A 13,761-nucleotide genomic window follows, 5' to 3' on the forward strand; every position below is an offset into this window, starting at 1 on the left:
CTTCTTGAAAATGTACACAACTCGCGCGAGTCTTCGGAGCAGTTTTGATAATATTATAAAATACAATCGGCTACTATTTACATATAGCTCCGTGCAATATAGCGAGTTTGTTATTGTGTATAAGATCGCCTCAAATTCATCTGTAGATGAATCAGTAAAGTGACGCGGATCCGAAGAAGAATATGAATTTAAATGCAAAGAATAAGTCAAATACTAAATATCGTTGAAAGAATGGGAAATTATTTTGTGATACTTTCTTGCCAGAAAGAATACAACAGGCTGAGGTAAAAAAAAAAAATAAAAAATAAAAAAAACATGATAAATGCAATGTTACTAATTAACAACTATACAAAATAAATATTGTGTAATAGGAAGAGTCTGTTGACAAGGAAAAATACCGTGTACATTATGTATTGCCTTGTGGCATTAATAAACTAGTACTAACACAAATGTTTCCTTCCATTTAATATAAATATTCGTTTGAGTTCTTTTTCGTTGAAAGATGTACGTACAACTTTTGTGCTGGAAGATGGATAAAAAATCATTCTTAATATTCATATAAAATGTGCAGATTGATAACGATTTATTTTATAATACTTAAATGATACTCATACCGACATGATATTATATACAAACATTTTCAAATATTAAATTATCATATGAATATTTATTTTAAATGATATACGCACATATACATATATTAATCTTTTGAAATTTTTTAATTTATATTACATTAGTTGGTTGATTAGAATTATTCGTTGGAGGACTCCTGCTCATCATCGTGGTAACCTGTAATAAAGTGAATTAAATAAGAAAAATATTTAGCAGGCACGCGAAGAAAAGGATATTATTTCGCGTTCTAAGATTATATACATTTTGTAACACTCGTTTCCTGATGAAATCACTTGTGGCCGCTGAAATGGTTTGATCATTTCCCATTTTACATTTAACATAACCGTACAGATTGGCACCATTTAAAACTATGGCAATGCAAACGAGTAAAAGCCACTTGAATTTGAAACCAAATAATGCTACAATGAATAGCATCGACCAAAAAAGTGGACATAAGATTAGGGCCAACCAAAATATTCGTGCCTCTGTTGCATTAATGCGGTTCTGTTGTGCACCCTGAAACACAGGGCACATAGCAGACATTGGATTTACACATATGAAAAACATATTTCAGTAATTTATGCCAACTAAACACACATATATATATATATTATATAAACTACAATAAATGGCAAACTGAACTGAAAACTTATCTATTTAAAATGAATTATACTGCATAATGCAATAATGAATATAAATAGTTTTAGAAAGTGCCAAGGGCATAAAAATATAACAGCTGGTAAACCTTGAACTACTCAATCCAATTAAATCAGTGTTTGTTGAAACGTGACAAGTAAAAAATATACTTGATAATTGAAAGCTAAGTCTCAATATGATCTATGTAAGTGGAACTTATGCGATATGAAATTGGATAACATGACATAGGCTTTATATTTCGTTTAGATGCAGAATGAAATTATGTTCCAGTCGATACCAAGAAATATAAAAAAAGAGGCACTTTCTTATTCATCAGACTATTGTCATTGTATAAAGACATAAACCGAAATGTACATGAATATGTATACAGTAAGCGAACCTTTCTAGATTCAAAAATCCAATGACTTTTGCCATCGTCATCCACATAATTCCACCATCTAAGGCCGACCATTAATCTTCCCGTAATATTTTTTACAGTCCAAAAATCCACCGACAAAAGTAGTACCACTGTTACAAAGCTCGCTATAAAACTATTCGAAAACAAACCGCAAACCAAATAAACTATTATAGCCGCTATCCTGAAGGCCAAGTGAAACAGTGTAACGTACGGGTGTCTAGAATTATACAAGACAATATTTTATCTTAAAAGTACGATTCATTTGCATGTAAACGACATATCTTTGTTATTATTACTTAAGCTTGTTAGCATTTTGGGCGGCTTCCTCTTCTTCACCGAATGCAATCGTGTCGTCATCCATCAGTAAAGGTACCTATAAACGAGATCGCGAACTATTTGATAAGGAGTATCGAGCAAATACGTTTATTTCCATGCATTTATTGTATATTCGCATCTTTATGACGTGGATGAATTAACTCAAAGTGTAACTTGCATTTCTCGAAAAGTAATCAAAACAAAAATCAAAGAAAAAGGTGAATGAAAACAAGAACAAGACACAAAGGCGAATCCCGAGGAACACCTACATTCGCTTCCGCAAAGGGCGTGATTGCCGAGGTACAAACCCTTCGTCGGTGCACGCTACGAATACGTACGGTATAATGCGCAAGCGAATGTCGGAGTGGCGACCTTCCTATCGCCAACTAGAATTATTTTCCTCTCCGTAACGAAACAACACTTATATTCCGTTTAACAATACTTCGTGGTTAGGCGCTACGACTAAAAAAAAACCATGTGGCGTCAGTACGTAGTCGATCGCGCGGAAAGTCGCGACGTTGGGCACTTACCGTGGCGGACGCCATGTTCGCACGTTGACGTTAATGTCCTCCGGTGCGTCGTCTGCTACGGTCCGCAAGGTGGTGACACTGGTGGCAGTTCTGGGCGTTCTGGCAATTCTTCGCGCGAATGACCACCGGGTCTCAAAACGCGTCGCGACAACACTCACGTTCCGGCGTTTCACTGTCGGATATTTACGATCAAGGTGAATGCCTTGACATCGTTAAGTAATCGCGACGCGGACAGAACCTTGGACCATACCGCCGGCGAGGACCAAAATTGCGAGACGACCGGTGTGAAAACCACGTGCGACGAAGGCTAGCTCGATCGTGCGAAGTCACCAGACATGGCCGACGGCGCCTATTGGCCGAGCACGAGAGACGGCACGCTGATTGGCCGAGCACGAAAGACGGCGCGCTGATTGGCTCGGTGCATGCGCCATTTTGTTCACCATCATACCACTGACCACTGACTGTAAAAAAGAAGTTTAAATCTAATTTGATTCTAACTCTCATGGAACGAGTAGAGCACGCAGTGGTGTGAGTACGATAATTAGGCGACGCGGTGCAGCAGATTACGCTCGTGTGCACGGTGTTACGTATGTGCGGCCCACGCGCTATGATATTCGGAAGTCGTGATTGACGCACGTGGTCAGCGCGATGGTGAAACGAGGTGGCGCATATCGTGGTACAGTACAGCGGTACATACACGCGCATCGCGTAACGGTGGTGGTAGACCAGAAGCGACACGGGTGACGGTGACGCGTGTGGTAGTGCAGATCGTGTTGTCGGTGGTGCGCGCGGTGGTTAAGATAAGCAGTGCGGGGGACTGGGTGTACGCAGCGACCGGAGATCTCGCGCCGTACGGCTCTCACGACCGCGGTTGTAAACTCGCTCGCTCGCCCGCCCGCTCGCTCGCTCCCGCATCTCGCGTTCCGTGCATTCCGTGCGGACGCGCAGCACACAGACGCCAGTTCGTCGCGGGACACGGTCGACCGATCTTAGGTCTGCTCTCGCCTGATGTGACACGGAAGCTGCACCCACGACGATGCTCAAGGATTATTCACCGATCACCCAGGCTCTCCTCGGGACCCTGTTCACATGGGCCCTCACCGCGGCCGGCGCCGCGCTCGTCATTGTCATTCGGGGAAAGCAAGTAAGTACAAGCAGAATTTCTTTGCGCCGCACCATTGACATTCCTCGCGCTCGAGACGAGACCGTAGGCGCCGTATCTTAATCTCGCAGGTCAGCGAGAAGTTAACCTTACCGGCGCGTCCACCCGTGCGCGAAACTCGGCTCTTTCCAAGCGAGAAAGTTGACATAAATTGGTACAGCTGCTGCACGGCTTACACCGCGCCGTAAAGACTCGCGTCTATTCTCTGCACTTTCTACACCTTTCGATTTGCTTCTTTTCTCTATACGTGATACTTGTTTCGAGAACAGAAAATACTCGCAACGTAAAAGTAAAAATGTAACATACGTTTTTCCTTGACTCATTTTTTTTATTTCTGCGATGTTTTAATTTTTTTTTTTTTTTTTTCCTTAAAATATAGTCTATTGAAAACCCGAGATTGATAGTATTCTTTGCTTATTAATACACAGGTGTACAAAGTATTTAAACCTATATCAATATTGCTACAGTAGACCCACGCTATTGACTTTTTTTTTTCTTCTATTTACGTAAAACTTTTCTTTACAAAAATAATTGATGGCATTTAAAAGTGACATTTCAACGTTGGCGCGAATCGATATTTCTTGACGCACGTTATCAAACTTCAATCGGGCCGTCGACGGGCATTTTTAATTAGAGACCTTTCGCGACGGACACAAGGCTTCGATTATTAATTTTACGTAAGCAGGACTTTTCCAACGCGGTCTTTCACAGTAAATTTAAATTTAGAATTGTCACTTCAATCGCCGCCACTATCGACGGCGCGCGACGATTGGCGCGTAATCCGCCGCTTCCTTTACGCGATTCAATTCGTGCGCAAACATGGCTGACTTATAGCCGGAGAGAGTTTAGTTTGCCACGCATACTTGTCCATCTGCACGCGAATTACGATCGTCCTCGTTTCGTACGGAAAACATCGGACACGAGGAAGAATAAACGCCGCGTTCCGCCTGTCGGATACAAAGTTACGCGTAACTGGTCGGAAGTCTGAAATCGGAAGCTTAGTCAAAAGCAGGAGGATTTAACCTGGACGACGAACTTTAGGTAACACGATTTCTTGTTTCGTCGGGCTAATCATTTTATTACAAGTCACGATCGCAGCCGTGGACTTTTAAAATTATTAACGCTGGAACAGGCCAACTCGTTAAAACGTTGGATCCGCAAGCTTCTCGTTTTAAATTACAAACTTGTGCTCTGGCTGTTTTAATGTTAATATCCTTGAAGCATCTTTGATATACACGTTTTCTATTTTATTTTATTCTTTTATTGAATAAAAAATTAAACGACTGAGTAAAGTATGTTTCGAGATCTCGAATCGTAAATGAACTTGACGTCATTCCTGATCATTAAACAAATTTTCTCTGTATTATTATTCTTTAACCTTGCTCGCTTATATTACTACCTTAAAAAACGGATGTGGGCAATAAATATTACCTTTAATTGGTACTTCTGAAAAATAATGTCTTTATAGTTTACTTCTAACATTTCAAGTTTCCAGTGGCTGCAATTTTGTCATTCGTCGTGCACAATTCGGACAAATAATATTTGTTAATTGCGCGTAATTATTTATAATTATACGTAAATGTAACAATAAAATGCTTTGTCCGTTTATACAGAACTTAAAATTTTTACGTTGACGTGCCTATTTGGAATATTTTACAAAAAATTGTATCCAAGAACCGTTGTGTAATAAGCTCTAGTTTATTCTAATATCGTAGCATATCTTTACATAATAGTTAAAAAAGATAGGAGTTGCCATTATTACTTATGTTTTTATCGATACATTTTATAGTATTTTTTCTTGTTTTGTAATCTAGATACGATAGTAAAATAGCATAACATTTTCTAATGCGACACTGCATATTGATTGTGAAAATTGTAATTTTAATGAACATAACGACTGGTGTCTTACTTTGTATTTAATGGAATATGTTGAACTTTTTAAACTGTTGAACTATAATGTAAATGAGATATGATAAGACCGTACGTTTCCATTTTCAAGTAGATATAATAAAATAAATATATAGAGTTGTTAATGCTAAAAAAATCATAAAATGACAACAAAGAAAAAGCAATCTTGTTAAAATAACGTGTCAAGTTTTTTGCTTGAAGTTATAAAAATTAATGAGATGCCTTTGTTAGATTTTAACTTTTAAATTTTATTAAAAAAGTAAAAAAGCATTATCTATGCCAATTTATAGCAAATTATTTCCATTTCAAAGTTCTCTGCATAGAATATTTGTATAATTAATACTGAGCTGCTTGTTCTAAAATATTAATTAGATTAGAAACAAAATTACTGTAAGAAAGCAGTCTTACATTATGCTTAGTGATTGTCAAGGTTTGATTAAATTATAACAAATTGAGTTAAGGTCGATAAGAGTCTGCAAACGCAGATGTTCGTGCGGTACGCACAGTTACTAAACAACTGTGTTTGCCACCTCGTGTTATTTTTAATTTATTGTAGTTTTCTTCATGAAAAAATATTTATTTTATTTAGTTATATCAATTAAATATTTTCATATAAAATTATTGAGAACGTACGGCGCAGTTTAATATTCGCGTGAGATTAGTTTGACCTAGAACTATCAACATTTGACAAAATTCCGGTGTTACATTTATTTTAGAGTTTACCTAGTTGGTATAAATTTGGGATTAATCTAAAATATTGGATTTTGACGTTGGTGATCGAATATCTATTCACTGATATTACGAGATAAGACATGAATTACTCATAAAATATTGACAGACATATTTTTATATATTCCCTCGCGAGTTTAATACGTGGGTGTTCCAAGTAAATATCTGCCGCACCCCTTGTGTCTCGACGGAAATTAAATCAGATTTGCAGATTGCTCTGAGCTTGGCAAAATCGTAAAAACAAACATGCACACGTTTCAAAGTGAAATCTAGATTGTAATTGTCAATGTGATATTTTTATTTCAAGGCAACATCGACGCCTGATATATATATTTCAAAAAAGTAGTACAAGTTCTCAAATACTGATTAGTTACTGAAGTGAAAAATAATATCCCACTGATTAGGAGCTGAAAGAGAAACAAAAATCTAGACATTCCAGAGAAGATATATATATATTTTTTTTATATTATCAAATACAATAATAATTGTAGAAGAAATCATGCTAGATGATCCGTGTCATGTTTAGATCTGATTACTTAGGAGGGATTGCAGGAATTAAAAGTAAAAAGATCCTCTTTCCTAGGTCCATTCGTTCAAATCTTCGAGGAAGGGAGCCCGTTCATGTGTCTATAATGATTTGTTTCCGTTTCAGCGCAAGCTCCTCGATGTCAGCCTGGGGTTCGCCGCTGGTGTGATGGTGGCTGCGAGTTACTGGTCATTGCTGGCACCGGCGATCGAGATGGCAACCAAGAGCAAGATATACGGAGCGGAGGGCGAGTACGCGTTCGTGCCGGTCGCAGTTGGATTTCTCGTCGGCGCGGCGTTCGTATACGGGACGGACGTGTTGATATCCACCCTCGGCATTCAGTCCCCCAATGTGCTTTTAGCTATGCAATCAGTCGGTACGAAACAAAGACGCAAGATCATTGCGAAACTAAAGAGTGACGAGGATTTAGACGATGATTATGATTCGTATAACGACGTACAGATATCCGGCGGGAAAATGCACGCTCGTGTCGAATCGACCGCTATCGATGGTATCTCATTTTCTTCTCTCGTCAAATCGCAGTTTCTATTTTTTTTTTCTTTTTTTTTTCTTTTTTTTTCCTATTTCTCTTTATAGGCTTGAAAAATGGGATCAGTTCGTGACTATATATATATCTATATATTGTATATAATATATACATATATCTCTTTGTATATGTATATGAACGTTTATGTACACTCGCCCCTCTTTGCTTTATCGCAGATATACTTGGTTCTCTATTTGGGAATAAGCATTCTTTTAAATCGTGATTTATATAAAAATTGTCATATTCGTTTCATATAACCAGTACAGGTTATAATATTTGCATGTAGCATGATAAAAAATGCTTATCTAAAAAATTATTACCATTCCTATTATCTGCATACTGTTTTATAGCAGAACTTGCTTGATGAAGATCATGATGTAGGCAATTTAAGTTTAAATTTCAACCTGAGTATTTTTTTTCTTTTTGTTTATTTTTTTTTTGTTCTTTGATAGCTTCGAGGAATGCAATATATGCTGATATTAAAAAAAAAAAAACTTATCTTAGTTTCTAAAAATTTTTATTAAATAATTAATTAAATTACTACATTTAAAAAAGAGATGTAAATATTTTATTGTAGGCCGGTTGACTATCTTGCTTGACTCTCACTTAGGGCCGCGAAAATAAATTAATTTTTATTATTTCGTAAGATTAAATTATTATTTTTTTTTCGCGTGTAATATTCTTTTACCCAAAAATAACTTTGTACCGCTCAACCATCGGGAAAGGAATGCGGGAGTCATAACATTAGTCTCGCGAGGTCGCCCGCTCGATTTGTTTATGAATCTCGCCCGCTACGTCTACGCATTTTTACGCATTATGAAAGAGTCAACACACCGAATATTATGCGGAATATTAAGTTCAACGTATCACAACTCTGTAACTGATGAATTCGTCGCGATATTCGTTGGTCAGATCCGTTATTTGTAGTTCCCGTAACTTTCTATCTAAGCAATATAAAAAAATGAATATAATTAATGTCTAAACATAAATATTTAAATTAATATTTAAATGAATTTATTTAGATATTAAACCAGAGGTTATTGCTTATTCCAGTTAAATACATAGCTTGCATAAATTAATATAGTACATGTTTTCTGTGAAAGAAACGACGTCTGATAGAAATATGAATAGTTAATTTACATATACGCCAAAAATATCCCAAAGCTTTATATTACCATATGCATGACATTATTCGTAGAACATAGAACTTGAACACACAGGTCTAATCTAAACTAATAAATAATAATGTCTGTCCGAAACCAATTAAACACAGCAATTAAACTGAGAGGTATAAATTACTACAGTGAGAATGTGATGTGAACATAAACGAAACGAGAAACAACAAAACTAAAAATACACAATTTAAGCTTACCATTAATTCAAAGTGCACGTCCACGTAAAACGTTACCTATAAAAATATATATTTAAATCAGGTAAAATAGAACGTATTAAAAGAAAATTAATATTTTAGGTTTGTGTGGAAAGTTCTATGGAGTTGAAAAAACTGATCTTATTAATCCTGCCTAAATAAATCCACCTTCAAAAATCGAAAGCCTCGTATGCGTAAAGAACTCCTCTTAGCCCTTCATCTTGTACAAAAATTTGCATTTGCATGGTGGCCCTGTTCTCACGGCCAAGTTTTTGAAATTTCTTTGCTAATGAGATACGATAAATGTTGTTGTGAATGTTTAATTTTTCAGGCTTCTACGAACAGAATAGTAGACGGCGACAAATCACGAGTATAAACAGATCATCAGAATCGGCGGAAATTGGGACTGTTTATGAAGATCCCAATAACGAGGCGAAAAATAATCAATGGCGAAGGATATTGCTGCTCGTTGTCGCAATCACGGTATATATTTATACGCAATTATATAATTTTATAAAATTATGGAAATATCATTCCCATAGATATAAAGTGAATTATTAATTAATATAAAACATTTCGATTTTACAATTAGGTCCACAATATTCCTGAGGGGCTTGCGGTTGGAGTAGGCTTCGCAGCAATAGGAAGTAGCGCGTCAGCAACTTTTGAAAATGCAAGGTAAGCTACACAGAGATAAGTGTATTGTATAGCGAATATCAGCAGGATATGTAGCTTGTAATAAACCGAAAGGAAAAGGATAGAATAACAGGAATGCACGTGCAAGATAGCTATTGTTACAGAGAAAGATTTAAGTAGTATTATTTATATAAATGCAAATATTTGATTAATTTCTGATAAACTACATATTTAACATTATATATCGGTATATTTTTTAAAATTATTATTTGGTAATTGCATTCAATTTAGTAAATTTGATTGAAAATGTGTTTATTAAAAAAAAAAAAATCTTTAGAAAGAATACTGTTCAGTTAAACGATGATGCATACTAGTATTAGTACAGCCTTCATTAAACATTGTTAAAAGGTCCTATTTAGTAGTTTAGATCAATCTCACCTATTCAATTGATTGAGTAATCAAGAAGGATAGATATATAGGCTGATAAAAAAAAACATTTTAAATTGCATAGTCCCTTCGTGTGTTTATTACATAATTTTTAATATTCTATGAATAGAAAATGAGATTCAAAGTTTACAGAAACAAAATAATACACCTTAAATCTTGATTGCAAAGTTACGATATTATATCGCATTCCAAGCAGAATTAACTTTAATTAAGTGAGCAGTTTTGTATAATAAAGTATAAATGTAATTAGAAAAGTATCAAAGGAATCTAAATAACTGTAGCAAAAGTACGTTTTGCGCCGCAGTAAGAAATGGCTCTGCTTTCTTTTCTTGTAAGAGATAAGCAACAGGTTTGTATCGATAAACAACTCATCTTAATCTAATCTGTGAATTAATGTAATAAAAACAACCGGATTCCATATAGGAGAATTTATATATAGAAGAATTTAATATTAATATATTGAACGCGTTAAACAAGAAAAAGATTAATATTTTTAATGTTCTTAACAAATTTAATTGCTTAAAATCTGATTTTAAGATATCTTTTGAGTATCATAAAATCTCTATTATCGAGCAAGTATACCGGTCGGGGATAAACTAGAGTAAGAAAGTCCTAAATCCGTGCTAGGTGGCAGTAGTGTGTAGTCTCTTCGGCGCCTCATAAAAAAGTCGGTCACGGTGTTTGACTAGTGAAAGAAATCGGTGATACAGGCTGTAATCTCTCTTGGTACGTTTCTCGATTTGGCTTGTCCGTCATTCTCCACGCGTTCCGGGTCGGTCGGTCTATCGGCGAAGCGCGTAAGAACCGAGAAGAGAGACGAAAGCCGAAGTTTTCCAAATGGATTTCCACGGGTCTTGCGCCGCCATCTTCCCCGCCGTTTCTCGCCGAGCTAAGTCTAACGTCGGCTCAGCCGGACAAAGTAAGTGGCAATATTTTGCAAGTTTTCGATCGACAGAATTTCCCTCCCCCTCTCAGTTGCGGCGGACGCAACGTACGTATCCGCGATAATCGTGTAGGTTCACGCGTCGCGTAGCCGCGAGGCCGCGATGCGATTGAGCGAGAGGAGCCGGCTCGGTCGCATCGGCGGCGTGGTAGGAGGTCCCCATGAATGAGCTCTATGGTGGTCGACCGCGGCCGCCAGTTGGAGGCGAAGTTTATTGGCTCCGGTCGGTGCCTGCCCGCGGCGCGCGGGCGCGCAGGGAGTGAAGGGCACGTGTGGCCCTGGAATTCGACGAGCCCTAGGCGCCGCGCATTCCATTCCGACGTCCCCCTCCGCCTCTTCCCCCTCCCCTCTCGCGCTTCTTCCTCCGTCGTTCCTCGCGCCGCTCCGCTTGCCTACCTACCCCGCGCCTACGTGTCCCGCTTCTTCTTTCGCGCTGCTGCTCGCCCCCATTCCCCTCTCGCCCTCCCCCGCGTCGCGCCCGCTCGCTCTAACTCCTCTCGTCCTTTTGCCGGTGTCTTCGAACTCGCTTTCGTCCCTCGCGCTTAGCTTTTCGTGAATTTCGCCGTGCGCGTCGCGCGTGCGACGTCCCCTCGGGAAGATTTCCCGATTTTTCAAGATTTCCCTTGGTCATTATTCCCCCCCCTACCCTCCCTCAACCAATGACGATCACTCCGGATTTTAATTGCGATTAATTCGAGTACAATTGAGATCAATTGTTCGTTTTCGGTGCGCTGAATATCGACATTTCCGTATCGCTTAATATGCTCGTTGAAATACATCGAGATCGTAGGAAACGCAAACGATACACGGAATATGTAATCCATTAGCCTCAGGTCTTCATTTTTAGGTCAACAATTTTTTTACCCTTATCGTTAATTAATTAAAAGCCGAACGTAAAGAAGCGGGTATTTAATAGGTCAACAAGCAGACGCTCTTTATCCGGCGAATTTTATTGGGAGGGAAAGAAAGAAAGAAAGAAAGAAAAAAAAAAAAATTTACTTTTGAAATTGGATTAAAATCGATTCGATGAAAGTTACAAGAGCGTAAGGTGGGAAAGCTTAACGAATCGACGAGCCGCGGCGTGTTTCTCCGTGCACCGTTCCTTCGCGAGGTGATGTTTGCAGACGCGCCGCACCTTAGGCGGCTTTATGCTCCTCTTAATGAAGCTATAATCGCGCCGGGCTAATCTAGCGAGAGATCTTAATGCGATATTGAGCAAGAGACCCCGAGAAGCTTATCACCGTGCCGAGTGAGCGCGCGCGCACGTGGCCGTGCACGTGCAACGCGGAGCGTCATTTCCGATTCGCCCGGCCGCCGGGATCATTGCCGTTTGACGTACCACCGCCTTGCAATTCGCGTAGCGGCCTTCCATACACGGGCATTCGCCGTTTCCCGACGACTTATTTACGATCGTTACGTGATTCCGCGAATGGATACGTTGGACACATCGCGCTTACATGTCGCTCTTACACAACGGCGAGCGTAAACTGGCCAGGCCTTTCTCCGCGTATGCCTCGCGGTTTGAGAATTCGAGAGAGGGCCCCGCAGGCCGGCCAAGTCCCGCGTTGCGTTAACGAGAAAATCGAAAACTTTGAAGGACGTGCCGGTACTCGCTAAACGTGAAGATTAATGCGCGCTCGCGGAGCTCCTTTGTTGCTTAGGCAGAAGCTGCACTTCTCTCTTTTTTTTTTCTTTTTTTCTTTTTTTTTTTTAGGCGAATGATTCACTCGCATTGTAAATAAGATACAGAAGGGAGGTGGGCAATATGTGTTTTTGTTAATCTCACGTAATAAACGAATGATAAAGCTTCACAATAGCGATAAGCGGTCAGACAATAGAGGCGAATGGACGGTAAATAATGACGCGCGCTGTCCTTCTCTTTCATAGTTGCTGGCACGTTCATCTGTGGTCCGCGATTAAAAAAAAAATTGCTGAAAATAGATATACCGTTGCTTCACATTTGTTGCCCGGCCTTTCACGATTAATTTATAGATCGCGTTATTCTGGCGAGTCTTCCTCGGTAATTAAATCGTTTTTCGCGGTGCGGTAGAAAAGTTACGAGATACGATTGTTTATAAAAATGAAGATGAAATGTTTCGCGGCTAACTTAAGCCAGCATTTACGAGGACAGTTTCTTTAAAAAGAAAAAAAAAATAAAGTGATCACGCATGTGCATTACGCGCATGAAAGGTAACAATTAATAACAATGAGAGACACGCAAATGCTATTCGTTGTTAATATTAATTGTTACTTTTCATGTGTATGATGTAATTATTAACGCATCTTACATGTCCCGCTGGCATATCGCAACAAGTGTGACCTTACGATACGCGGCACTAATTTCAAACGCGAAAACGTCGTTTAGTTATCGCAACCAGAAGTCGAAGCGAGCAATATGAGCGCTTAATTACGAGCGGAATAACCGTTTCGCCGAAGATATAATGCAAAATTGAGCAACGTTATCTGTTACCGAACGACAATAGAGATAACGGCCCGTACCCCGGCGACGGTTAAGACCGCCAATGAGAAACCGGGCAATTAATATCGCGTACGAAAGCGCCCGGGATATTCGCGACAAACTGCGGCAATTCGACCTGGGAACTTTCGCGCCGGGAGGATAATTAGCGCCGTCACCTCGAGAGCGATCGGAAAGCCGGCGGTGCCGCGTAAGACGGTAGCCGGGTATGTATCCATTTCGGAAGTGAAACTTCCCACGGTGTGCGTGCGCCCGTTATTGGCAAGTCCTAATAAGAGAGAAATTCTGACAACGGCACGCAACGGCGCTTTGTAACGCTTTCGGCGCTACCGAGCTACCGAGTAGTAGTTGGTCCTGTTTCGACCACACCGCGAATGAGAGAGAGAGAGAGAAAGGGAGAAAGGTACGGAGGGAGAAAGACCGCACTCCCGATGCTCGTTTGGAAAAATCGCTCAGCCTTGGGCGACCCTAGCCCATGCCCTTTTCTGTCTCGACCAGTTCGTAACG

General features: G+C 39.3%; 2 protein-coding genes across 7 annotated transcripts in view; one reads left to right on the plus strand and one right to left on the minus strand.

Moving 5' to 3' along the window:
• Positions 1 to 561: 561 nt before the first annotated feature.
• Positions 562 to 2,624, minus strand: LOC139111102 (uncharacterized Golgi apparatus membrane protein-like protein CG5021). 4 transcript variants are annotated; one of them, XM_070671210.1, is made up of 6 exons: positions 2,512 to 2,585; positions 2,251 to 2,443; positions 1,963 to 2,039; positions 1,649 to 1,883; positions 874 to 1,128; positions 562 to 789 (listed from the first exon to the last, which is right to left on the minus strand). In XM_070671210.1, the coding sequence occupies exons 3-6, from the start codon at positions 2,025 to 2,027 to the stop codon at positions 724 to 726; spliced, it is 621 nt and encodes a 206-aa protein (XP_070527311.1). In that variant the 5' UTR covers positions 2,028 to 2,039; positions 2,251 to 2,443; positions 2,512 to 2,585; the 3' UTR covers positions 562 to 723. The 4 variants fall into 4 exon arrangements, with proteins under 4 accessions (XP_070527311.1, XP_070527310.1, XP_070527308.1 ...); XM_070671209.1 differs by having other exon boundaries at positions 2,320 to 2,443; positions 2,512 to 2,584; XM_070671207.1 differs by lacking the exon at positions 2,251 to 2,443 and having other exon boundaries at positions 874 to 1,116; positions 2,512 to 2,624.
• A 436-nt stretch (positions 2,625 to 3,060) lies between these two features.
• The window catches only part of Zip48c (Zinc/iron regulated transporter-related protein 48C), a 30,618-nt gene continuing 19,917 nt past the window's right edge, over positions 3,061 to 13,761 (plus strand). Inside the window, exons 1-4 of one of the 3 annotated variants that reach the window (XM_070671205.1) lie at positions 3,061 to 3,655; positions 6,963 to 7,212; positions 9,084 to 9,235; positions 9,345 to 9,430. In XM_070671205.1, coding sequence (XP_070527306.1) covers positions 3,548 to 3,655; positions 6,963 to 7,212; positions 9,084 to 9,235; positions 9,345 to 9,430 — 596 coding nt within the window. In that variant the 5' untranslated portion in view covers positions 3,061 to 3,547. Of the gene's footprint in view, positions 3,656 to 6,962; positions 7,348 to 9,083; positions 9,236 to 9,344; positions 9,431 to 13,761 lie in introns of all 3 variants that reach the window. The other 2 variants (XM_070671203.1, XM_070671204.1) reach the window with 2 other exon arrangements.

Source organism: Cardiocondyla obscurior, linkage group LG22 (assembly GCF_019399895.1).
Source record: "Cardiocondyla obscurior isolate alpha-2009 linkage group LG22, Cobs3.1, whole genome shotgun sequence".
Classification (NCBI taxonomy): Eukaryota; Metazoa; Arthropoda; class Insecta; order Hymenoptera; family Formicidae; genus Cardiocondyla; species Cardiocondyla obscurior.